Source organism: Cyprinodon tularosa, unplaced genomic scaffold (genome assembly GCF_016077235.1).
Source record: "Cyprinodon tularosa strain WSP-4 unplaced genomic scaffold, ASM1607723v1 ctg38, whole genome shotgun sequence".
Classification (NCBI taxonomy): Eukaryota; Metazoa; Chordata; class Actinopteri; order Cyprinodontiformes; family Cyprinodontidae; genus Cyprinodon; species Cyprinodon tularosa.
The window spans coordinates 2,625,609-2,653,404 of record NW_024039096.1 but is presented as its reverse complement, the minus strand read 5'-3'; the positions used below and the strand labels follow the sequence as shown (position 1 = coordinate 2,653,404).

Sequence of the window (27,796 nt, the reverse complement as noted above, 5' to 3'; positions counted from 1 at the left end):
TTAATTTGAGTAGGTAAATGAGATCTCTACTCTTAAAATAAGGTAATTAGATAATATACACTTCAAATAAGACAATTAAATAGTCTTTTTCTTATTTTAAGTGTAAATTGTCTTGTTCCATTGGCAAAGTGTCTCACTTAGTTCCTCAATTAAAAAAAATGCACTTATGTTAAGAAAAAATGACTTATTTAGATTTTGATTTTTTCCAGTGTGCTGAAAATTAGAGATCATATTTCTACTGTTTAGCTTCCCTTCATTGATTTTCTGTAAAATCCAGCATATATTTAAAATCCCTCCTTCTTACATATAAAGCCCTGAATAACCAAGCCCCTTATATCAGAGATCTGATCATCCTTTATGTCCCTAACAGAGCACTTCACTCTCAATCTGAAGGCTTACTAGTAGAATGGGAGGCAGATGTTTTAGTTATCAGGCTCCTCTCCTGTAGAAACAACTACCAGTTTTAGTCCGTGAGGCAGACACCCTGTCTACTTTTAAGGGTTGCTTAAAATTGTCCTTTTTGATAAAGCTTATAGTTACAGGGCTCATGTTATCCTGAGCTATCTCTATAGTTATGCTGCTATAGGCTTAGGCTGCTGGAGGACATAGGGGCCACTTTTCATCATATCTCTATAGTCTCACTATTTGTTAGTTGCTCCTATCTGCTCCTGTTTGACTGTAACACCATCCAGGAGGGAAAATTCAGCTGTAGTGCTGCAATCAACATCTTTGTCTATAGATGATAGAGTTGTTGCTGTTTTTTTAGTGTCAAGACTTAGACAACTTTTATTGTCATTTTGTATAGATGGCATGTAAGCAAAAAGGAATTTCGTTTTGTACAGCTTTCATAAAATGTCGATTTCTTAAAGTGCAGCAGTGATTAAATGTAAACGGGGTGTGAGGAAAAAACATGGTACAAAAACACACATTGATATGGAAGATGTGAGCATTTAATATACTAAAATATGCAGTGTTTTGGTTTGGTTAAGTCCTGTTTCTCTCCTATCTGAGCCCACATAGACAGAGCCACTCATGGAGCTAGTTTACTAGGAGTTCTTTTTCTCACAATGAGCCTGGTTCTGCTGGTGTTTTTTTCCTGTTAAAAGGGAGTTTTTCCTCTCCACTGTCACCTCAAACACTCTGTGTGAGGGACTTCTGTAAAGAAAAAGGCACAATGCAAGCAAATTGTTGCCACATGCTCAGCAAATACTGCAAAGTCAATGACTAGATGAAAGCAGCTGGTTTTCCTCTGATAGAAAGAAATAATAACTAATCTGACTGGATTACCCGATTGAACTGTGCATAAAATGCTTAAAGATGATTCATTGTGAATGAGTGCCAAATGACTAAATTAAGTATGTAAAATGTAGCTTGATTTTCTATTTTAAAAGGAAAAGAAAATGGAGTAAATAACTCTAAAACCACTCTGCTGTTATAAGAAATATCTATATCTATATATAGATATAGATATATATATATATAAACTGTAGCACAAGTTTAAGAAATGCCAGATAAATGTTTCCAAATCTCAATAAAAATGGAACTTCATCCAGATCCTGGATGCGGATTGGTCCAACTGCCTCACACTGAGTCAACCTTCTTTTGCCAAAACAACTGATATGGAGCATCTGTCAAATAACGGCTGCAAAGCACCAAAGCTCATGTATTTTGGCAAGAGAGTCATTGGTCAATAGTCATGTTGGTCTGACCCTGGACACGGAATAAGGTCAGCCAGAGTGGGGGAAGAAAGTACAAAAACTCCATAAATATCATAAATCTCTATGCTGAGTTTATAATGTATTATGTCTGGGCAATTAATTGTATTTGCAATATAATTGCAGGGGCAATGGTTTCTAATTATACTATATTTAACAAGAGAAGGACACTAATTTTCCTTCTCCAGGCCTTTAAGTGGTGGTTAAATGATCGAACACAGAAAGGTAGAGAGATGAACAACTAGCACGCAGATCCACGCGTTCCAGTAGAAGTTAACAGTTTTTCACACAGTGGTAAAAGTAAAGTCCTTTTCTCAGAGGAAAAGATGTTTTTGCTCTTCTCCCGATTGGTTTCGGCAAGAGTTTGATCTATCAATTGGCTCCTTTTCATCGTCGCTCTGTTAGTACGTGATATGCTTCGTTGATCTTGATTGGTTTATTTGGCCCGTCTATTACCAACATAGGCCAATCAGCTAACCAGTATTTTCGCCCCTTCCCAAAATTACTTTAACGGAAGGTTTCCAGATGGATATGCGGAGCAAATCCATCTGGCGGAGTCAGGTTGAAGCAGCTTAGCTGGGTGTAGCAGAAAAAAATCAGTTGTTGTGGAGAATTGTGTGGGTATGGCGAGTGGGAAAGAACAGGAGTTGGAAGACGCGCCAGCAGCACTTTATAGGTCTGCTGTATGGGACCACTTTGCATTTAGAGTGACCTACGATGACGGCGGAAAGAAAGTTGTGGATAAAAACAGTGCGCAAGCATTGTCCAACACGCGTTGTTTATGGTAACAGCAACACGACCAACATGTCATGCTAACAATCAACATATACCGAACCGAACCGAAAACCGTGACCACGAAACCGTGAACCGAACCGTTCCACCCCTAATACACACACATCAATTTCCAACAGATGGTTTCGGCCGATACTGCACAGCCAGGTATCGATATCGGAGGCAAAAAAAAAAAATGGCATCAGCGCAACCCTATTTTTATCTATAAAGTTATTTTACACTTTTCACATCCTCTGCCCAAAACATGCAAGTTTCCCCTCATCTTTTTTTGTCATGCAGAGTTAGAAGTCAATAAGCTTAGGCTGTTTTATTTACCTTTTATATTAACACACTACAATCTACAGTTTATTAAGAAAAAGTAAAAAAAACTGCTAAAGATAAAAATACTTACAATACTTTATTTCCATGTTTTTGGGAAACTGCATATTATGATGTATATCAAAGCATGAATTATTTCACAGAAAATGAAGAAAAAACGGCAAAGTTGTTGATAGAAATTAGCAGTTAGATCTCTCTCAATATATTTGTCGTCTGAACAAACTGTCTGCTGCTCATGGACCTAAACAGAACTTCAGGTTCCTCCCTTTCTGTTTGGACCAGTTGAGGTGTTCTTTAACAACTTGCTTCCTCTTCAACGCATCTTTTTTGTTATAAATGTGTCTTTGCATGGGATTCTTGCCAATGGATCAGCTGTTTTATTTTATTAACCTAAAATCTGTAGTCCAGCAAACCTTTATTTACTATTTTCAAATCAGTTTTGAAGAGTTATAGCTGTTTTTTCCTTTATATATTTGTATTTTTCAATGTAAAATGCTTACTGTTGTTTTTTTTTTGTTTTAGGTATACAATTTTAAGATCTGGGGACAACAGATGAAAAATTCCGGCGCACTTGCAGGAATGCTTTCAGGTTTTAGAGGAGGATTGCAATTACAAAATGTGCCGGCTTCATTCTTAACTAAGGGCAATCAGACAGATCTTCACAGAATTAATAACCTCAGCATCTAATTTCCAAGCTGCATTTATTATGAGCAGGGTTTTTTTTTTATTAATTATGTCAAAGATGGTTGTCTGTGACGCCGCCATACCTACTGATTAAATGTTTGCCATGAGCTGATATGATTTTTACAAAGAATAAAAAGAAGGCAGTTATTGATCAGGTTATTGTAGCTGGAATGTTATTTTAACAGAACAGTAGAAATAATCCCAATCCGCTCCATCGGGATCAGCAAGTCTGAGTTTCATCAGTTATTCATTATATTTTCATTATCCTTTATGCTGCATCATTTAATTTAAAAAACGCTTTCTCCAACCAATTATATGTTTGTTAAACTAATTGCTCTGAATCTTCAACCATCTTTAACCAACTTATAACAGAAAGACAGGATATAGAAATATATTTGCATGATCAATTACAGATGCAGCTGATTCAAGATGGCAGAAATTCCCTTTTTTAGTTTTAGTCTTTCAAAACCTAACATAACTTATTTTAGGTATAATTATATTATCACAAATGAAACAACCGATAAAACAGAGTTAAATCTGGTAGATTTTGTTTCTTAAGTAAAGATGTCGCTTATTGAAAATGTCGCCACTGGGAATACACCAGTATTAGCTTCTAAGGGTACAATAAATGTATGGTCAGAGGATCAAACAAAGATTTTAAGCTAATGTTATTATTCCTATCACTGCAACAATCCAGTATAGTGAGAATCACAGATGTATAATATTAGATTTTAGAAATTAAGAAAACACGATCAAGTCATTAAGAAGCTAACCCTAAGTTTTTTCCTTACCAGAACAGCAGCCTCCTATGGTGGCTGAGAAGTACATACACTATATTGCCAAAAGTATTTGCTCACCCATCCAAATTATTGGAATCAGGTGTTCCAATCACTTCCATGGCCACAGGTGTATAAATTCAAGCACCTAGGCATGCAGACTGTTTTTACAAACATTTGTGAAAGAATGGGTCGCTCTCAGGAGCTCAGTGAATTCCAGCGTGGAACTGTGATAGGATGCCACCTGTGCAACAAATCCAGTCGTGAAATTTCCTCACTCCTAAATATTCCACAGTCAACTGTCAGCTGTATTATAAGAAAATGGAAGTGTTTGGGAACGACAGCAACTCAGCCACGAAGTGGTAGGCCACGTAAACTGACGGAGCGGGGTCAGCGGATGCTGACGCGCATAGTGCGAAGAGGTCGCCAACTTTCTGCAGAGTCAATCACTACAGACCTCCAAACTTCATGTGGCCTTCAGATTAGCTCAAGAACAGTGCGCAGAGAGCTTCATGGAATGGGTTTCCATGGTCGAGCAGCTGCATCCAAGCCATACATCACCAAGTGCAATGCAAAGCGTCGGATGCGGTGGTGTAAAGCACGCCGCCACTGGACTCTAGAGCAGTGGAGACGCGTTCTCTGGAGTGACGAATCGCGCTTCTCCATCTGGCAATCTGATGGACGGGTCTGGGTTTGGCGGTTGCCAGGAGAACGGTACTTGTCTGACTGCATTGTGCCAAGTGTAAAGTTTGGTGGAGGGGGGATTATGGTGTGGGGTTGTTTTTCAGGAGCTGGGCTTGGCCCCTTAGTTCCAGTGAAAGGAACTCTGAATGCTTCAGCATACCAAGACATTTTGGACAATTCCATGCTCCCAACTTTGTGGGAACAGTTTGGAGCTGGCCCCTTCCTCTTCCAACATGACTGTGCACCAGTGCACAAAGCAAGGTCCATAAAGACATGGATGACAGAGTCTGGTGTGGATGAACTTGACTGGCCTGCACAGAGTCCTGACCTCAACCCGATAGAACACCTTTGGGATGAATTAGAGCGGAGACTGAGAGCCAGGCCTTCTCGTCCAACATCAGTGTGCGACCTCACAAATGCGCTTCTGGAAGAATGGTCAAAAATTCCCATAAACACACTCCTAAACCTTGTGGACAGCCTTCCCAGAAGAGTTGAAGCTGTTCTAGCTGCAAAGGGTGGACCGACGTCATATTGAACCCTATGGATTAGGAACGGGATGTCACTTAAGCTCATATGTGAGTCAAGGCAGGTGAGCAAATACTTTTGGCAATATAGTGTATATGCAAAATACTAAATGCTCAACTAACGATCAAACAAGTAACAAAAACCTAAAAAAAAATAATAATAACTTATAGGAAAAAAAATACTGAAACCATAGAAAATATACAAGCAAATACAGAAAAAAAAGTGTCAAAAAAGATGAAACTCGTTCCAATAAGCAGAGGTGCACCAGCCCACCAAGTCGACCATCAAGTCATGTGAGGAGACACTTAGTAAAGACAAGAGAGGAAGTTTTGGGGAAAGAAGAAAAGGCATGTTTTTTTTTATGTGGCCTTTAGTGTCAGGATTTGGTTATGGATTGTTGACCCAAAGCAGGAAGGCAGAGGTCAATTTCTTTTAGATTTAATGAAAGGGAAACTCAAAACAAGCCTTTGTTATCCAAAAATCCAATAATGAAAACAAAGTCCAAACTAACATGAAACCAGGAGTCCAAAAATCCAAAAAGAATCAAACATGAAAACTAGTCAAAAACAAACCAGAAACCATGGAGACATCTGGGGAATCACTATCACAACGAGGAAGACTCAGGAAGACGGAGTTGGAGGAAGTTTGACGAAGTTAGACGGTGTTTGACGAGGACCCAGCAAAGGGGAACTGAAGAGAGAGGGCTTTTAAAGGAGACTGAGACAAACAGGGGGCTAATGAGGAAACTGGGAGCAGGTGTGCACAGAACAACAGAGGGAAAGAGATAGGGAAGAAGGAGAACATAAGAGGGCAGCAGAGAGCAACAAATAGAAACCTGGAAGACTGGAAATAACAACAAAATGATAATTAAATACTAGGACTATAAAACAGCATGTTTTGTGTTTGCAGCTTGCTTAAAATTTTCTTTATATTTTCTGATTGCAACATTTTTCTATCAACTGCATTTCTTGTGTTATCTTCATTTTTGTGTTTGCAGTACTTTTTTTGTTAAAGGAGCATGTATGGATTTGCGGCGCGTTTGTACCTCTAGGCCACCGTAGATATCTATTACGCATTCGACTGCATATCAGACATAAAATTCTCATATTTAACGTTAGCTAAGTTCTCTTCTGTTAGCAAACAGAAAACATGTTGCAGCATAGCATTAGCCAGAAGGCTAACGCAGTAACAGGTGGGGAGGGGGGAATGTTAGTTTTCTTTTTCCAACAAATAACTGGAGAAATCTCCTGTCACTTTGGTCCTTTCTCTGACATCTCATTGACTTTAAGCTGTAGGAAGATTTTAGCAATTGTGAAACTTTTTAATCATAAATTACACAACCTAAGTGGTAATTAATGTAATAATAAGTAAAAAATAACATAAAAAAAATAAATGCATATTATATATCCATTCCAAATAGCACCAAAAGTAAGCATTTCTTTGTTTTTTTGTTTTTATGAAAAACATTTTTTGTCAGAAATCTTTAAAAAGTTGTGCAGGGAAAATGTTGGCTTTGCTGATTGACATGAAAGTTTTTCAGAATAAATAATATTTAGTTTAAACTTAAGCGTAGATAATCTGTGACACCTGAGGCAGGACAAAATAAGCACAGGTCACTGCAGGCAGTCCATTCAGCCTCACAAATATGACTAACCAGCGTTTGCACTCTCCCTGACAGGATGATGACAGCTTGGAAGAGACAGAGCAGCACTCAGACATCACGAGCGAGACATTGCATAACCCGGTGTGTCGCAGTAACCTGAGTGGGTTGCTGCAACATGCAGAAGCGTCCTGCCGCTGCTGGACTCAGAAGTGGGACAGCACGACCTTGCCTTCTAATCTGTCTGATCTCCACCCCTCCTGGTTGTGAGTAATGTGCTGCAGGAGATGCTGGGGAGTGCGCTAACAGACAGTTTGGGGATATTGGGACTTATGGTGATTACAGTACCCCTCCCTGGGCAATCCTTCTCCTGCTGACCTGCGTGGCTCCACATTACCAAAACTTCCATTTGGGCTTTTTTTTTTGGTTTATAGTTAGTGTTTTTGTGTATATTTGTATATATATATTTGTATATATATATATATATATATATATATATTTGTATATATATATATATATATATATATATATATATATATATATATATATATATATATATATATATATATATATATATATATATATATACTAGGGATGCACGATATAATCGGCCCCCTATCGGTATCGGCCTTAAAACTGAATATTGGACCTCGGCCCCCCCACCGATATTTAACCCGATATTTGATCAGCTTCTGAGTTTCTAAAGTCTAAAAAAAAAAAAAAAATACTACTTCTTCTTCTTCCTCAAAAACTTCTTTTTTACAGACTTAAAAACTTCTAAAGACGAAGGGGAAAAAAATTGACACATTAAAATATCCCAATATCTTCATATGCTGATATATTGCCATTTAAAAACACCATATCAATCTCTTTTACTAAAGAAATATTGCTATATGTCATCGTTATACTACGAAATCCCCCGTAAATTCACGAAATTTTGCCATATTTTTATATGTTGATATATTGACGCGGTATCGATCTATTTTACTAACAAAATCTCACAAGACTTTTCAAAATATCACGAGAGTTTGTAACAGAACGATGAAATTTCACGAGATTTTGAAAGTAAAATAGATCGATACCGCGTTTTTAAAAATCTATTTGATATCAGCATATGAAAATATATTTGAGTATATTATTTTTCAAAGTGTCGGAAATGGATAACAAAACTGCTATTTCCAATGACTACTTATTTTTGTCCAGCTTTAACATCTGTAACGATATCGGTTATCGGCTACATGAGTTTTAAAATATCGGCATATCGGATATCGGCCAAAATCCCAATATCGTGCATCCCTAATATATATATATATATATATATATATATATATATATATATATATATATATATATATATTAGGGATGGAACGGTTTATGAAAACCGTCCGAACCGTTCGGTTCGACTGTCTCGGTTCGGTTTGTGTGTGTTTCGTTCGGTTCTTGCGCTGCTCCTTCTTCTCATAGGCGAAGCGTTTACACTCCAGAGCAGAAGGTGGCGGTACTGCGACCAAAGCCAACCGCCAGTAGTAATCAAGAAGAAGAAGCGAAGCAGCGTAGCCGGGTGTAGCAGAAAGAAATCAGTTGTTGTGGAGAATTGTGTGGGTATGGCGAGTGGTAAAGAACAGGAGTTGGAAGACGCGCCAGCAGCACTTTCTAGGTCTGCTGTATGGGACCACTTTGCATTTAGAGTGACCTACGATGACGGCAGAAAGAAAGTTGGATAAAAGTGCAACAGTGTGCAAGCATTGTGCAACACATTTTGTTTATGCTAACAGCAAAATGACCAACATGTCATGCCAACCCCGAAATCCCACATACTCCGTCAGCGCTCCGCCCCGCTGCGCTCCAGAATGCCTGCGCAAAGCAAAGCCTACAGCCCCCACTGTGGCTCCCGTCCGCTCCGCTCTGAGTTCCTTGGAGATCGTAGAGGGCATGCGCCAGATGATTAAATTCAAAGCAGCAAAACATGCGGAAATGATCCAGGGTTTCCGCGGATCATTAAAAATAATTACAATCCATTATTTTTTGGGATTTTTTTCATTAATGTCATTAATCTTTATGGGATTTCGGGGTACACTGGATAAGGATCTAAAAATAAGTAGAAATGTCTTAAATTAAGTGTATTTACGCTTAATTTGAGTAGGTAAACGAGAGTTTACCAATGGAATGAGTATTTTTGCTCTTAAAATAAGAAAATTAGATCAAATGCACCTGAAATAAGACAATGCAATTGTGTTTTCTTATTGTAAGTGTAAATAGTCCTGTTCCTTGGCAAAATCTCTCTTTTACCTCCTGAATCCAAGAACAAAATACACTTATTTTAAGAAAAAAAAACGTATCTAAATTTCGATTTTTTTTTTCCAGTGTAACAATCAACATTTACCGAACCGAAAACCGTGAACCGAACCGAACCGTGGATTTTGTGAACCGTTCCACCGTTAATAAATATATATATATAGTTTATTGGGGTGTTGTGACAAGGCCGCACAGGACAAACTCTTTGGTAATTATATATTATCAATTTTTTTATTAAATCTTAAACATTGGTTTAGAAAGTAAGTTTTCAAGGATACTGCATCCAAAACTAGTGTTTTGATTCAAAGTTCCAGCGTTCTTATCTTCTTTTGGGACAAAATGGCTAATTTGCTGCTCTAAACAGCATGATACATAAAACTGTTTGAAAATGCTGAAATCTTTCTATACTTTTTTTAGATCTGTAAAAGGTTTTTAATCCATTTTCTAATTATTCCAAACTGGAGAAGAAGAAAGCTAAAGCAAAGGAGATGAGTAAATAAATACGACATGAGAAGAAAGCTCCCTGTGTGCTTCAAGGAGGCGGCCGTCAAAAGCCAGGCGCGTCCGTGACGATAACAATGCTGCTATTTTTACAATCAGTAGCAGCCGTGGTGACAGAGAGCAAAAGGAAGAAAAGAACGAGTGGAAGAAGGAGAAGAGAGAGAGAGCTGAATGTGAAGTAGATATTTTTTTTCTGTTTTGCAGGACAGAGGAAGGCATTCAGGGTAAAAACAGACAAAGCCACACTTGCACCCACATGACCCCCCCAATTACCACCACAGGAATTTAACTGTAGCTAAAAGTTAACTGGTTACACATAGAAGAAATATGCATTAAACATGGACGCTTCTTGTTTAGGAGAGAAACCAATAGACAGTGGAAGTTAAAAAGCAACATGACATTTGAGCTGCATAATGACGCCCCTCCCTTTCCACCTCAACACCCTCCCTCACAGTCTTTACTTTCATCCACCCTCACATCAGTCTCCATAACAAAAGGCCACAGTCATACAGTAGAGCACCACTCACTGAACAGTGACCGCAGCAGAGCCACGATCAAATCAAGATTTAATAACAATTTTAGCCTTTTTAAAGCGCATCATCCAGAACCACTTAGCTCTTTTTTTATTTATGACATTAGAAAGGTGTACGATATCTGTTTTTCTCTCTAAAGCATCATATTTGGTACAAATATGATGCTTTAGAGAGGAAAAATATCATATCTGGTGCAAAAAATAAACTTTTTTCAGGACGCAAAGGACACAAAATCCAACCTTTTCTAGTTTACAGGTTAACAAAAACGCTACTCAGGCCAGAGTTTATTTAAAGAGGCTATAAAAAGTCCATTAAACCTGATGTATCTGAGGCATAGTGTACAGCCCCACAGTTTAAAAAAATACTGCGACTAATTTGCAGCCATATGCAGACGCTGGGTTTGATTTATCTTGGAACTGGGAAGTCGGACCGACACAATCTCAGGGGCAGTCGCTGTCACAGAGCCACGCAGGCTGTCAATCAAAATGCAAAGCGAAAGCCCCCTTAATGACCAACCTGTGCACCATGTGCTTAAAACAGATCAGATGAAGGATCTAAATATATGCAGAATTTAATGGAAGCTAAGTTAGAAGAAAAGGAAACAGCAACAACAAAGGTGGAACGCAGTGAGGCAGTGGGAGATGATCATCACAGAGCTTTTTATTAAAGGTACAGTGGAGGATTTTGGCACATTTTTGAAAAGATCCACCCCTTCCACTATAAAAAAAAAAAATAAAAATTCACATGGGAATGCTTATTTAATGTGTGTGAGAGCGTGCACGAGCCCATTTCTCCTCGTGCACGCTCTTTTTAAAAGTTGCTGTTTGCATCGCTCACAAGCTTACTTTCCAAAAAAGATTTTTATTGATATTGGTGCTTTGATTGCAGCTAAAGACAGTGACCCTTCAGGGCTTAGAATGCATCTTTACTTTTACTTTTTTATTCAGGTAAATCCAACAGGGACAAACCATCTCTTTGACAACAGAGAACTAGCCAAGAAGACTGCAAAAACTAATCCTATAGTAAAATTTATTGTAACTTTTCCAACTAATTTAAGCAGGTAAATAACATGGTCTGCAAGTGGTATTAGCATTTGGAATTCTTAAAATAAGAATGTTAGATATTATCCACTTAAAATTATTTAGTGGAATTGCTTTTTTATTATTTTTAAGTCATCTTATTTTATTGGCAAATGGTATTAACTGTTCAAATCAACAGAAAACACTTCAAGAGGAATTTTCCATTTCATTTCATTTCATTTTGGAAGTAAAGGCTGCAAAAAAGTAACATTACTAAGAACAATAAAGGAAAATGCAATCACATAAAAGACCTCCAAACACACACAGTCAACTGGAGTAATATGCAGAGCTTAAAGATGCAGGGAATTGTAGGTATTGGCAGCTGGAAACCAACCACAGATGCTGAACAGAAGACCTTATATCACGAAATAACAGTAAAAGAAAAGTAAGACTTGTTTCTGTATTAACGTCCAAATAAACTGGTCCGTCTTGTTCAAATCAATATGTTCCTTAGAAGTCAAATAAAAGCCCAGTTATGTTAACTATTTCTTGTTGGGTTCTTCAGAAAATGAAGATTTTCAAGTGTTGAAAAAATAACAAATTTTACTTATACTATATGCTTTAAGGGAAAGCTGCTCTTATATTCTGTCAAAGGGAAGTTGGAGACATCAGAAGGCTTTTAGGTGATGTTGCAGCAGATGATGATGTCATCTGCAAGTCCTTCCTCCATTTGACAATTATAAAATACTTTGTCCTTGGTCTAAGATCCCAAAACTATACACTGACCTTTGGGATTGCAAAGTGAAAATGTGAAAAGGTTCAATATGTGTTGTTATGCCATAAGGTATTTTTGGACATTGGGGACAAATAATCATGCTGGTTTTATTTAAACATTGGTTCCCAGCAAATCATCACTGCAAAAAATCATCTAGAAATAAGTAAGAATGTCTTAAATTAAGTGTATTTACCCTTAATTTGAGCAGGTAAATGAGATACTTTGCCAATGGAATGAGTATTTCTACTCTTAAAATAAGATAATTAGATAACATGCACTGAAATAAGACAATGCAATTGTGTTTTCTTACTTTTAAATGTAAATTGTCTTCTTCCATTGGCAAAATGTCTCTTTTACCTTCTTAATTCTAATTTAAGAAAAAACGACTTATCTAGATTTTGATTTTTTTCCAGTGATCCCAGTGGAATGTGATGCTTCCCCCCACTGTTCTGGTGATAAAAGCCTCTGCTGGCACTGTCCATCCTCTTTACCCAGAGGGAGGAAAGACACATTGGGGAGAAAAACATCCCTGCTGAAGTTTAGTAGTCCTGAAGCCATGTTCAGAAACAGATTGATGTAAAACAGACATCCTTTCTGAGTCTATAGTGGTAACTATAGACATGAATCCATGGATCCAGAACCAGGAATCCACAAAGGACAAAGGCGTCCCAGTGAGGCCTTCCGAACAGATTCATCCAGCAGCACAGTCTGGGCTAAGCTTCCCTGAACTTAGAGAGGCCTAACATTTTAAAAACAGATCTCAAAAAGAGGTTACAGGTCTAGCAAAGTTAGGGAGAGTTTCTAGCTAAACAATTTGGGTTTTAATGATTATTAATTATAATCTGAAGTTTTTATTGTTGTGTAAAGCAAGATAACAAGAAGCTAATGGCATCATACCCAATACTGACCCGTTTTGTATAAAGATTAAAAAAACTTTTATTTTACTACAGGTTTAAATGTTGATATAAGATTATGTAAGATGCTCATTACATTTGATTGCTTAAATTTGACCCTCATGTCTGCTTGCCACCTGCTCCCTTGTTTAACCAGACCTTGCTAAGGGCCCTGTCACACCTTGCCGATTTAGACAGCTATGCCCGACGCCCCAGAATCTCTTAAAACGCTGCGAGGCACTGAACATTTGCTGTATTTTGTTTTTTTCTATTTTGGGCGTATAAATAGCGTATTCATAATGAGTCCAGAACGTATGTCCAACGACAGCCTAACTAATGCAAAATGCACGGCAGCGTAAGGCAAGGCAAGGCAAATTTATTTGTATAACACAATTCAGTACAAAGACAATGCAAAGTGCTTTACATGATTATAATGTAGGAAAATAATACAGAATAAAAGCAAGTAGGAAAAAATAAAATAAAAAATGCAGAAACAAAAAAGAATATTAAAAACAGTTGGAGTAAAGAAAATATGTTTTAGTTGAACTGTTTAACTAGAACAGTGGAAGGCAATCCTAAACAAATGTGTTTTTAGTCTTGATTTAAAGGAACTCAGGCTTTCCGCACTTTTACAGTTTTCTGGAAGTTTGTTCCAGATAAGTGGAGCATACATGTAGGAACTTAATGCTGCTTCTCCATGTTTAGTTCTGGTTCTAGGTATGCAGAGCAGGCTGGAGCCAGAAGACCTGAGTGGTCTGGAGGGTTGATACACTGATAGCAAGTCTGTGATGTATTTCGGTGCTAAGCCATTCAGAGATTTATAGACTAACAGAAGTATTTTAAGGTCTATTCTCTGAGATACAGGGAGCCAGTGTAAGGACTTTAGAACTGGGGTGATGTGCTCTACTTTCTTGGTCTTAGTGAGGACATGGGCAGCAGCGTTCTGGATCACCTGCAGCTGTCTGATCCACTTTTTAGGCAGACCTGTGAAAACGCCGTTGCAGTAATCAATTCTACTAAAAATAAACGCATGGATTAGTTTTTCCAGATCATGCTGAGACATTAGTCCTTTAATCCTGGAAATGTTCTTCAGGTGATAGAAAGCCGACCTTGTAATTGTCTTTAAATGCTTTTGAAGGTTCAAGTCTGAATCCAGCACTACACTTAGATGTCGGGCCTAATCAGTGGTAAGCCCATGAAATGTTAGAAGCCAGTGTCCAAGAAGGGCAGCGATGCGCCCGGAGGCACCCGGCCTGCATAAAAAGATTTTGGATTGGATAAAGTTTGAGATATCAAAAAAAAAAAAAAAACTCAGCACAAGAAAAGCACATTTAACACAAGACAGACATTTCAGCAGAGGGTCACATCGGAGGCGGAGTCACATAAATGCGTTTGAGATAAGTTCTTGATAAGTTGGCGCATAAGTTATACGCAAGTTACTCAGAGGTTTTGGATAAGCTAGACACCGCGACTTATGAGTAACGTACACTTAACATATGTCAACGATCAGATAACTGAACTGTAACTTATGCCCCACGTATGAGCATACGCTGGCATATGTCTCGCCGTATTTGCTGTATGTTGGCAAGGAAAGGCTAATTTATTAATATAGCACAATTCAGTACAAAGACAATGCAAAGGGCTTTACATGATTAAATTATAGGAAAATAAAACAGAATCAGAGCAAGTAGAAGAAAAAATAAATAATAAATAATAAAAAAAAAATTGCAGAAACAAGAAAGAACATTAAAAGCAGTTGGACTAAAGAAAATAAAAAAAAAATGAACTAATGATGTTTCAGTAGAACCTTTTAACTAGAACAGTCGAAGGCAATCCTAAACAAATGTTTTTTTAGTCTAAATGTTGACGTGTTTCAGCGTACTTCAGCGTGCTCATAACTTATACAAATCTTATCCACAACTTATCCAACATATACGGAAGAGGATTAGGGCCACTGAAAAAAAAAAGTTAACAGATTTTTTAATTTTATTTCAGTTTAACATGGGAAAAAAGTCAGAATTCTTCTTACTTTTTTCTCAGAATTCTGATTTTTTTTCTCAGAATTCTGACTTTTTTTATTGTCAGAATTCAGTCAGAATTCTGAGATTAAAGTCAGAATTCTGAGATTAAAGTCAGAATTCTGAGGAAAAAAAGTCAGAATTCTGAGATTAAAGTCAGAATTCTGAGAAAATAGTCAGAATTCTGAGATTAAAGTCAGAATTCTGAGAAAAAAAGTCAGAATTCTGAGATTAAAGTCAGAATTCTGAGAAAATAGTCAGAATTCTGAGATTAAAGTCAGAATTCTGAGATTAAAGTCAGAATTCTGAGAAAAAAAGTCAGAATTCTGAGATTAAAGTCAGAATTCTGAGAAAAAAAGTCAGAATTCTGAGAAAAAAAGTCAGAATTCTGAGATTAAAGTCAGAATTCTGAGAAAAAAAGTCAGAATTCTGAGATTAAAGTCAGAATTCTGAGAAAATAGTCAGAATTCTGAGATTAAAGTCAGAATTCTGAGATTAAAGTCAGAATTCTGAGAAAAAAAGTCAGAATTCTGAGAAAAAAAGTCAGAATTCTGAGAAAAAAAGTCAGAATTCTGAGAAAAAAAGTCAGAATTCTGAGAAAATAGTCAGAATTCTGAGATTAAAGTCAGAATTCTGAGATTAAAGTCAGAATTCTGAGATTAAAGTCAGAATTCTTAGGAAAAAAATCAGAATTCAGAGAAAAAAGTCAGAATTCTGAGAAAAAACTCAGAATTCTGACTTTTGCCCATACTAAACTGAAATAAAATTTAAAAATCAGTTAACTTTTTTTTTTTTTTTTTTTTTCCACTGCCCCTAATCCTCTTCCGTAAACATATGCCAGAGTTTTTGCCAGATTTTTCGTACATCAGGCATACGCTGGTCTAAATCGTCAAGGGGTGACAGGGGCTTATAGCAGCTTGGTGGTCTTTAACTATTCCCTCAGGAACAATCACAGAAGATTAATAATCGGTTATCTAAAAGGTTATCGGTTTCTGATTCAGGAAACTGATTTAATAAAGAGCTATTTTACTGAATAATGTTTTATTTAACTCTCTGACTTTGCATTGTGAAATGGTTTGAACGCAAAGAAGGCATATAATGACCAGTATGCACGTCGTTTTGACTACAAATAACCAAGATGAACAACCTAAAAACCTGAGTGGATTTTAAGAACTAAGAAGGAGTAGAAATGCTTTTATTTTATATTAGTATTTAAATCCCAAAAGTTTTGAATAATTAAATTTGCTGACTGTGTTTAACTCCTATAAAGCCATTAGTTGGGATGTTATATTCTTATTTTAAAGGTTGTCAAATTGCTCCTAATGCTGCAAGTGAGCCAGCATCATCTTTATCTACTGTGGTTGCAAAAAAAATTTATATAAAAGGAAGAGTAACAATGTTCAGCCATGGGGAAATCAAACAACAGCTCTCGCCTTGTGTCAGCATGATGAGGAACTGGATGAAATGTCTTTCTGGGAGAGGGGATACGTGTGATGCTCCCTTTGCCTGTCAGAGTCTCTGCATCGCAGAGCTCCAGGCAGAGCTGGAGAAAACTCTGCTGCTGCTTCTCTTCGGATCATTACACCAACCCCTGCTACTTAACAGGGAGAAGCTTTGAGTCAACTCTCCCGCCTCCTCCTCTATGTCTTCAGCCTCTCCAATTTTCTCATCTCACTGGCCAGAGAAGAGACTGCGTTCCACTCTCTAACGCACGTAAAAAATCCTCCCCAGCCTCCCCCTAAATGACCTTTTTCTTCCAATGCTATGCAACCCTCACTTTAAAAAGCAAAAAGATAAATACTCAAATCTTTCTTTAATGCCTGCTGTAACAAATTACTTTGCATTTCTTATAATAAAGTATTTTAACCTATAGACACTTTTATAGATCATGTCAGCTGCCCTGCAGGAACACAGGATCATCAGAGTAATAGAGATAAACAGGAATCCTATACATTGATTCATTTTATTTAATTTCCATCAGAAGAAGGTTACAAAATGTTTGTTAGCTGGTTAATGATTCCAACTATCTCCTCAGTTAGCAAGCCAGCAGTCAGCTGCTCAACAGTCCCCTCCCTGCCCCCAAAACAGAAAATAGTACCAACTTTTTGTGCTTTAAAGCCAGGGAAATATAAAAGCCTTATTTTGCATTTTGATTAATGGCAGTTGAAGCAACAGTTGGGCGCAGGGTATTACTCTTTACTTCACACGACTATGACTCTGTGGTGGCATCACCCTTCCTCTACGTTGTTGCAGCGCAGAGGACAGAAAGGGACTGAAGAAACTGGTGAGAAAGGCTGTTTCTTTCCTAGGCTGCGCTCTGTAGATGGTGTGGATAGTGGCTGAGAGGAGGGTGCTGTCGAGGCTTGCATCTCTCATGGAAAAACACCTTCCAGCCTCGGTACTAGACTGTAGAGGAGCTGAGCAGCGCCTTTAGTGAAAGACTTTTACACCCTGTTTGTAAAAAGGAGTGCTTTGACCACAGGTCATTCATCCCTGCTGCAACCAGACTCTACAATGCGACAATACAACGCTAATAACTTGTGCAATTACTATTTAATATTCTGTGCATTAACCTGTTTCTTTATATTTGACACCCAGTGCAATAGTTATATAGATAAATACCCTGTGCAATAACCCTGTATAATAACACTGCCTTTAAAAAGACTTCCGCTGTCATATTCATTCATAAATAAACTACAAATATATAAACTATAAATATATAAACTACAGTTCAAAAGTTTGGGGTCACACTGAAATGCCCTTATTTTTGAAGGAAAAGCACTGTACTTTTCAATGAAGATAACTTTAAACTAGTCATAACTTTAAAGAAGACAGCACAAACAGGCTCTAACCAGAGTAGAAAAAGAAGTGGGAGGCCGCGTTGCACAACTGAGCAAGAAGATTAGTACATTAGAGTCTTTAGTTTGAGAAACACACGCCTCACAGGTCCCCAACTGGCATCTTCATTAAATAGTACCCGCAGTAGCCTGTTTGTGCTGTCTTCTGAAGGGAGTAGTACACACCGTTGTAGGAAATCTTCTAGCATGGAATAGCCTTCATTACTAAGAACAAGAACAGACTGTCGAGTTTTTAGATGAAAGTTCTCTTTTTCTGGCCATTTTGAGCGTTTAATTGACCCCACAAATGTGATGCTCCAGAAACTCAATCTGCTCAAAGGAAGGTCAGTTTTGTAGCTTCTGTAACGAGCTAAACTGTTTTTAGATGTGTGAACATGATTGCACAAGGGTTTTCTAATCATCAATTAGCCTTCTGAGCCAATGAGCAAACACATTCTACCAGTAGAACACGGGAGTGATAGTTGCTGGAAATGGGCCTCTATACACCTATGTAGATATTACACCAAAAATCAGACATTTGCAGCTAGAATAGTCATTTACCACATCAGCAATGTATAGAGTGTATTTCTTTAAAGTTAAGACTAGTTTAAAGTTATCTTCATTGAAAAGTAGAGAGCTTTTCCTTCAAAAATAAGGACATTTCAATGTGACCCCAAACGGTAGTATATATATATATATATATATATATATATATATATATATATATATATATATATATATATATATATATATATATATATATATATATATATATATATATGATACCCATAAAGGTATTTAAAATTTTTAAAAAACCCTTAAACCCGATGACCTGTCTGTTCCAGCTTTCCATCACACAGACATTTTCACAAATCCATTTTTTTTCCACATCTCAAGTATTTCAAACCAAGTCAGAGTAAATTCTAAAGCTTCCAAGGACTGAAATAAAGATGTTTTTATCAAGTTCATTAGATTTAGTGTGCCTCTAAATTTGCATCACTGCAGGTTAAGAATCCAAATCCGTTCCTTTTTGTCCTTTCGCCTAAAATACGCCGTTAAATTCCATAATTACATTTCAGTCTTCTTGTTTGTAATAGCAGTTACCTTTTACTATTTTATACTTTATCTACAAAATTATGCTACAAGCTATATATTTCTTAAAACAAAATTAATATTTGCAACTAATTGCATTTTCAATATCATTGCAATTTAACAAACTGCTGTTTTTTAAATAGAAGATGTTGCATTACATTTAACCAGAGTAAGACACTGACTTTCTCACTCCAGCCCTGTAGGTGGCAGTAATACACTTAAAAGGAGTTTGCTGCAACAGAGAGGGAAAGTTAGGTTTGAAGCTAGCACACAGATCCGTGCTGTTAAAGATAAAAACCTTGCGGCACAACAACAAAGTCCTGCGATGACGGCAAACATTCAAGGTCATGAAAACTAAACTAAATCTCCAAACCCTGGAGTGAAAAATCTACACACTTGTGGTAGTTCTAATTATATTCAAAGTGAATTCAAAATCACAATATCGGTTTTAAAAAATCACTTTCTTTTTTTATTATATCCCCGAATTTAAAGAAAATAAAAAACTAAAGGAGCCAGTTTTTGGTCCTAACTAGAATTGGAGGAAATTTGATGGTCGCTACAGAAATTATATTAGACCAATTAATGTTGAATTTCTAAATTAGCCAAAGTGTTTTTTTTTTATCTTTGTAAAGGCCAAAATAAAACCCTTTAAGCCTCGTCTTCATATTGACCCCTCCTTTCTTATATGTTGCATTAAAGAGGAGTTTTGAATAATCTTATAAACATCTTTCTAAATACGTATTTCAATCCCTTTCATCTTAATAAAAAAATGTTTGAGTTTAATTTTTATTTAACCACAAAATGAACGAGACAAAATGCATCGAGTAAATAAAAGCCTGGACATGCTTTTATTTGGAGATTTTCTGGCAGAAGTATCCTTGCGTGTTGCAGCTAGTTTAACATGCCCAACCATGTTATAATAAATTACATTTATTTTGTTTTGCTAAATGTCACAAATTGATCTAATAAAGTTCAGTTGAGCAATTCTCATCCCTGCATAATAATGCATTGCTGCATCCTGTGATGGTAAAATGTGCAGCAGCTGCAGTCTGTTGCTCACATACCCGCTTCCTATCACTCTTCAGTCTAATTGACTCAAAACTGACTCCAAAGTCGCCATCTCTGCCATTTAACCCCATCTTTATTTTCTACTGCTGTACACCAATACGTTTTATTACTGAATACATCCATTATGGCAGATTTTAGCAATGCATATCCATCTATAAGCAGCTAGCTAGTGTGATTTCTGGATTTCATTTGTGTGGTTGAGGGGGAAAATATAAAAATGTCAGCATTAGTCTGAGGGTGAAATAAGCTGAGCAGCTTCAGTGTAAATGCTGACAGAAGCACTAGTTAGAACTGCAGCCCAGCAGATTATCTCCAAGGTCACATTCGATATGTTTACAGGAAATATTTGGAGCAATCAATGGATGCATTGTGATCAGTGTAGGTTCCATCTCTAGTCGGCTGCAGCTGAGCTCCAGATGTGATGCACTTTTTTTTACGATAAATATAAAGTGTCTGAATATTTTATCTTTGAGTGGAGCTGATAGCCTCTGAACAGATTTTTTGCAGCATCATGACCAGGATTCAAGTCCAATTCCCCAATCCTCTGGACCACAGGGCTGTGAAAAGGACTTTGCTTCCTTCCAGATGTCCTTTTACCAAAATGATAAGACTGAATGGACTATATTTTAAAGGAAAAGTCTGGTCAAATTCAGAATACAAACTTCTGAAAGAACTTTAAGTATAAAATTATTGCATACTGTTCAATAAATGATCAGTGTTTTTAATTCAGAGTAATTTTCATGTGAATGTGCTTTACTGGAGGCATCCATGTTTGTCAAAGAACACTACTGCCACCTACTGGTTTGTGACGTCACGGTGCGGTATCGGCTGTTGATTAAGTCCCAGTGCTGTATCTGGTGTTTGTCACCAGCGCTATTATTCATGATGATGATGACCAGTCCAGTGCACAATGCGAAGCAGAGAGCAACGGGTTAATGACATGTTTTTTCTCTGGCCAGAAGTTCGATGGTAAATCCTCCCTCTTCAAGTTGGCAATCCAATGACGAACCCGTCCGTGGAGGATCAGGAATCGGAAAGGTGAAATAACTCTTTTATTTTTCACTTTTACTTGATTTATTCCAACATCCAGCTGCCATGCACATGGGCATTGTCAGTTTCACTATAGCTCTGGTGAATTTCAATGGTGAAGTCCTCTGGAAATCTTCAATAATTGTTGTTGATTGCAGATGTGTCTAGTAGTTCCCATTGATTTAGCTTGTAAAGCAGGGAGAATGGCGCTAGGCTTACCGCACCGTGATGTCACTGCCGGAAGATGGCAGGAGGGAGGGGCTACTATAGTTGGGCTAAAATGGCCGCTCCCAGACTCTGTGATGGCGACGAAAAATATTGTTTTGTTTTGTTTTTTTACTGATAAACGCTAAATCCATTAAATCACTACAAAGATTTTCATAGAAACAGGAAAAATTTGCTTTTGTGCACTTTATTTTTACTTTTCTGACTTTTCTGTGGAGCGTTGCGGACAAAATGAGCCCATTTATTCCAGTATAGAGCAGGTTTTTGAATGCCAGAAAACGAAAACAAGGTATAAAAGATGGAAATTATGAAATCTAATTTGATGACAGATTATTAGTTATTGCTGTTTGTAGAGTATAGCTGGCTTACAATAGAGTTGATCATCGTTTTCTTTAGGATCGCCTGATTCTAAAGAGGTACAACATGTTGGGTTTGTTTACAAATAAGTTTGCCGTTTGATGCGGAATATAATGTGACGTCAAAACGACCGGGTGCTGGGCGGTGGGAGCTAAGGGGTTGAGCAGATGTATATCTACATGCTGTGTCCATATTAGATGATAACATATGGGATTTAAATCAATGAGCTGCATTACAAACAGTTCCTTTAATCTATATCAAAGCAAAGCCTAAATTAAAACATGTTCATAATAAAAAAAAAAAGGTAAAACCCAATCCAAACATTTTAAAAAGCTATAAAATGATGCGGCTATGATCATGTGCAGGTGCAATGTTTATATGCTGACCAATGTCCCTGGAACACCTTCTCAATAAGCAGGACTGATTTCTGTAGGAGTTTCTATTGTTTTTCTAAGAATAAATGAACATAATTGGCATTTAGAACTGATCTCCTATTACCATTAAGTACAGATTTCTAAGCTGTGCTTATTTTTAGTCTTGATCTATCTGGTGAAAGCCTTTTGTTTGGCACTTTTCACATTAAATGTACTAAAATGAATGGAAACAAAGTCTCTCTTTGTCTACCTGAACTGTTTATAATCAATATTTTTTTTTTTACAATAAATGATCCCAGACTTTAGACCGTCAAGTCTTAACAAAGAAATATGGCCATTATGTATGAAAGCTGTCCATTTTAGGTATTTATTTAGAATGTAATGTAAAATACGGGGCAATTTTTCAATATGTTTTTATTACAATTTCTTCATTTGGTGGGAAAGTGTGTCACTAGTGCTTTTAAGGGAATGTTTGTTGGGAATTAGTGCATTTTAACTGAACCAAACCGTGATGATTTAAATATGAATCAAGTAATAAAATAAGCCAAATGTTCCTTAACAGGCCTGATTACCTCCCTCTTGTATAGAACCCAACAGGCAACACGAAGTGGGCAAGATGTAATACAGGTGGTCTAGAGCGGAGGTCTTCAACAGGGGGTCCCTGACTCCTAGAGGTCCACGGAGGTACTGCATGGGGGTTGCGAAAGTTTTGGTTGATTTATTTATTTTTTTTTATATTCCCCCCCTGCATTTTTTCCACTAATTAAAATGTCTTGAAAGGAATAGTACACCCAAAACATGATTAGCCTTCATTTTCTACTCACCCCCATGCTGAACAACACTCTGGAGTACTTTTTTGATATCTCAAATGCATCTGGAGATCTGGGAGGCTTCTTGCTGTCTGCTGACATTCAAATAATGGAGGTCTATGGCGCCCGAGGCAGAAAGGTCCATAAAAGTCCACAAAAAACGTGTCAATATTCCTCCATACTGCTCGTCCAATGTATTCCAAGTGTCCTGAGTGGGTAGCGTCCAGAATTTACTTGAAACGAAGTCATTTAGAATGTTTTTAGAGCATAAACAGTAGTGTATAGGATTTCCTAAAAGCGCGTTCACGAGTCTACGGAAACCGCGGCAGACCAAACCAGATGAAAGTGCGCATTCAGCGTCTGCTCTGCCAATAATGCAAGCGTAGAAGAAGAAATGTGCTGTTTACCTGTGCAAAGAAAGAAACAACGAAAGAAAAATGTCTGAGGACTTCAGTGTTGAGGAAGAGCAAGAGTTCTTTGCCGAGCTGAATGCGCACTTTCATCTGGTTTGGTCTGCCGCGGTTTCCGTAGACTCGTGAACGCGTTTTTAGGAAATCCTATACACTACTGTTTATGCTCTAAAAACATTCTAAATGACTTAGTTTCGAGTAAATTCTGGACGCTACCCACTCAGGACACTTGGAATACATTGGACGAGCAGTATGGAGGAATATTGACACGTTTTTTGTGGACTTTTATGGACCTTTCTGCCTCGGGCGCCATAGACCTCCATTATTTGAATGTCAGCAGACAGCAAGAAGCCTCCCAGATCTCCAGATGCATTTGAGATATCAAAAAAGTACTCCAGAGTGTTGTTCAGCATGGGGGTGAGTAGAAAATGAAGGCTAATCATGTTTTGGGTGTACTATTCCTTTAAATCCACATTAACATGAATTCAACACACTGCAGTAAACAGATAAATGGAGGCAGAAGATGTCTTTCAGTCATCAATGCACACATTCAGCGACACACGGGAGCTCTTTCAAGCTGGGCACCGTTTCATTCACAACACCTGTCCCATCAACCAGGAATCAAAATCAGAAATACTTTAATAATCCCAGGGAGGAATTACTTTAGTTACATTACTCCATCTGTAATAGAGGGACTATAGGACCGGTTTGATAAAACACAATTTCATACAATATATATAATTAGGGGGTCCCCGCTCCATCAGTTTGGGGGTCCTTGGCCTGGAAAACGTTGAAGACCCCTGATTTAGAGGATGTTTTTTTTCTCTTAATGAATTAAACATCTTATATTAGTAGTTTCTTGATCTAAAACGTCCTAAATGTGATATTTCTCTTATAAAGCGCCATCACTTACATTACATCTATATAAAGTAAAGGCATTAACGCAACCCTGTCTAACGTTTGACCGAAGTATCAGCTTAGCTATAGATATAGTAAATGATTTTTTTAGATATGAACCTTACCTGATCAGACACACTTTTTGTTCTTTTTGATGCTTTAAATACAGTTGGTGAAGAGGAGCAGGGCAAACGGCAATAAAGGATCCTCTGTGATCCTTGCTAGTCCAATTCAGATTAAAAACTTATTAAACAGATGCTTCAAGGCTCAATGGTTTGTTGCAGATCTGGTATAACGCTGAAAAACCACACCAGGCAGACAGACCAAAGGCCATCTGAGTGTTACGATCCAGATGCATCAGAATCTGTATGTCAAAATCTATCCAGATGTGGTTGATTAGTCATTTCTTGGTGTTACTTGTAAACTTTTATATTCAATGAAATCCTGCTAGTTATTTGTTTTTAGTAAACCTTCTCTAGTGTCTGTGCTTATTTTTCAGGTGGCATCAGGTGTCTGACTCCCTCCTTACCTTGATTGGTTCGGTGCTGAAGCGGATCTTCCTGGAAGGGGGGGGGTCCTCCTCAGCAGGCAGCCCAGGAATCTCCAAACAGCTGGACTCTGGCTCGTAGCGCTCATCTTCCTCCTCATCCCTCTGGTTCTCTTCATAATCGTCCCCCATGGTGCTGCAGGTGCTGACGTTGGCGAGGTCATAGTCCGCCTTGCTCCTCGTCCTGTCGTCCTCGTCCTCCTTCCCCTCCTCCTGCTGTGTCTCATCAGTCTTCGGAGAGCTCCTGTCCTCTGCGGCGGCCTCCCCGTTCTCCGCAGACTCACCTTGCAGGGTTGTGCCGTTTGACCCCTTGACCTCAGGCAGATTTTCACGTTGGACGATCTCTTTGGCCTCCACGCCAACGTCTACCACAGTCTTTTCCCTCTGGTCCATGGACTCTCCTGAATGTTCAGCAGTGGGGGGACACTTGCTTCCATTGATGCTTTCAGATGGGGGGGTGACCCTTCCTCTGAGGCCCCTGGGGGGCCCCTCTCTCCCCTTCTGATTGCTTATCTCGTCCTCCTGGTGGCCTGATGCAAAGGCACTAGCCCTCTTGGTGATGATCTTTGAGTTCAGCACCCCCACCTTGGCGCTGACCCCTCTGGAAGGGAGGGGTGGGGTGGAGGAGAGCCTGTGGAGGTTGTTCCGGAGCTCAGCCGCCCTCTCAAACACCGCGCTGAGCTGGCTCACCGTGGGGGACACCGCCTCGCTGGTGTCCAGGCTGTCCAGGGACTCTGTGCTGCCGTTGAAGCGGGACACCATGTCCAGCCTGCCGTCCTGGAAGCCGGGGGCCTTGTCGGTCTTCAGCAGCACCCTGGTGGTGCTCAGCTTCTCCAGCCTCTCCTGCTTCTCCTGCTGCTGCTGCTCGAAGATGCGGCGGGTCTCCTGCAGCTTGGAGTAGCTGGGGGAGGAGGCCCGCTGGTTCTCCGCTTTGGGGTCGAACTTGCTGACCCGTTCGGACACCGTGGATCCGAGCTTCAGCAGCGCGCTGTGGTCCACGTTTTCATTCAGGCTGCCGGCTCTGGGCAGGGACAGCCGCACCATCCTGCCGCCGTCCTCCGCCTCCGCGTCGCCCCCGGTAGTGGTCTGCATCTGCTGGAACATGTTTTTGATGCGATGCACGTTGGAGCCGTACCTGCGGCCCCGGGGGCCCTCCTGCACGTCCCCGTTGGCGGCGCCGTCCTTCAGCGGCTTCAGGGCCTGCATCCCCGCCTCGTACGCGTTCCTGTGCGGGGACGGGCTCCTGAGCGTGGAGCCGGAGCTCTTGGATGTGGATTCTGTCTTCATCATGTTCGCTCAGGCGTCGCGTCGGATGCTCAGCGACCTCATGCCTCCTTTTCACGCCCCCCCCTAAATGCGTCCTCCTCCAGCCGGCCACGCGGGGAACTAAACACGGACAACAGATCGCATCAAAGGCCTTCCTGCATCCGCTGCGATGCTCAGAGAAAGTGATGCATCTGTCATCAGCTCGCATGCAGACGCGTCGATCAAACCTGAACCCTCCTGGATTTCTGCAGCAATCCCTCAAACATGCAGAATAAAAGCGGAGATGAGCGGATTTAGCCCAAACTGACGGCTGATTGCTCACGTTTAATCCCTTTTTGGAGGCAGCATCATTTTGATCACTTCATTCTGGGAGCTGCAGATTTCTGGTCCTCCTGTAGCGGCAGGCTGCTGCTACTGCTGCATGCAGGAGGAGGCTCCCAGGTCCTAACGCCTGCCGTCAGAACCAAACTGCAAGCCACGATCCAAAAAAACAGATACGCCATAAAAACATTAATTATTGGATTAAAGGCTACCAGCGACGGTTATTTCACCCTAAATAAAAAAGTTCTTCAAAAACAAAACTTAAACTAGCCAATACAAAAGTTAAGACTAACATACAAACACAAAAAACACACAAAGAAATAAAATGCTCCCTCTAGTGGTCTGATTGATACAGAATGGGATTTAGGACACTGGAAAAAAATGAAAAAGAAAGTTAACAGATTTTTTTATTTTATTTTCGTTTAATTGGGGAAAAGTCAGAATTCTGATTTTAATCCTAGAGCTCTGAGTGAAAAGTCAGAATTCAGTGAAAAAAAATCTGAATTCTGTGAAAAAAGAATTTCGAGATTAAAGTCAGTTCTAACTTTAATCTCAGAACTCTGAGGAACAAAGTCAGAATTTTGAGATTAAAGTCTGAATTTTTACTTTAATCTCAAAATGGAAAAAAGAATTTCAAGATTAAAGTTAGAATTCTGAGAAAAAAAATCCGAATTCTGTGAAAAAGAATTTCGAGTTTAAAGTCAGTTCTAACTTTAATCTCAGAACTCTGAGGAAAAAAAATAGTCAGAGATAGTCAGAATTCTGAGAAAAAAGAATTTTGAGATGAAAGAGAGTTTCAAGATTAAAGTTATAATTATGAGGGGGGAAAAAATCAAAATCAGAATTCTGTGAAAGATTTAGAATTCTGAGATTAAAGTCAGAATTATGACTTTTTTTCACATATTAAACTAAAATAAAAATTAGTTAACTCTTTTTTTTTCTTCCCAGTGGCTCTAATCCTTTTTCGTACTGATCCTCTGCCGTAGCATTTTCATTTACAGCTGTTTTTCGCCGCTTCAGTCTTTTTTCTTTACATGACTGTTAGCATCATTTATGTGTTTGCACTTTCCTAATCTCTAGTTTTTGTGTTTTCTACTCTATCGTCTTAAATTTGCTAGGCTCATTTTTGTACTTGCAGGACTTTTGGAATCTGCTGTGAAATCCTGTATTTACATGGCGGTTCCTCCGTAGGCGACAGTGGCAACTTGTACAATAATTATTTTTCTGTATTCATTGCAAGACAACAAACAAAATGTGATCTTGGTATCTAAAAGTTTTCTTCCTGAGAAACTGATCTCTGGTCTCATCTGATGGTTGATTATCAGGGTTTTGTTTAACTACAATCATACAACTTAAGTGTCTTAATGCAGAGAAAAGTAAAACACTAAGGGTTGAGGAACGAGATTCAAAAACAGCTGCTTTGTTTTCTACAGTCT

At 38.6% G+C, this 27,796-nt stretch overlaps 1 protein-coding gene across 1 annotated transcript in view; it reads right to left on the bottom strand.

Annotated features, from left to right (window-relative positions):
* The window catches only part of ppp1r9bb (protein phosphatase 1, regulatory subunit 9Bb), a 60,789-nt gene extending 34,333 nt beyond the window's left edge, over nucleotides 1–26,456 (bottom strand). Inside the window, exon 1 of the mRNA XM_038296932.1 lies at nucleotides 24,756–26,456. Coding sequence (XP_038152860.1) covers nucleotides 24,756–26,063 — 1,308 coding nt within the window. The 5' untranslated portion in view covers nucleotides 26,064–26,456. The remainder of the gene's footprint in view (nucleotides 1–24,755) is intronic.
* Nucleotides 26,457–27,796: the final 1,340 nt, after the last annotated feature.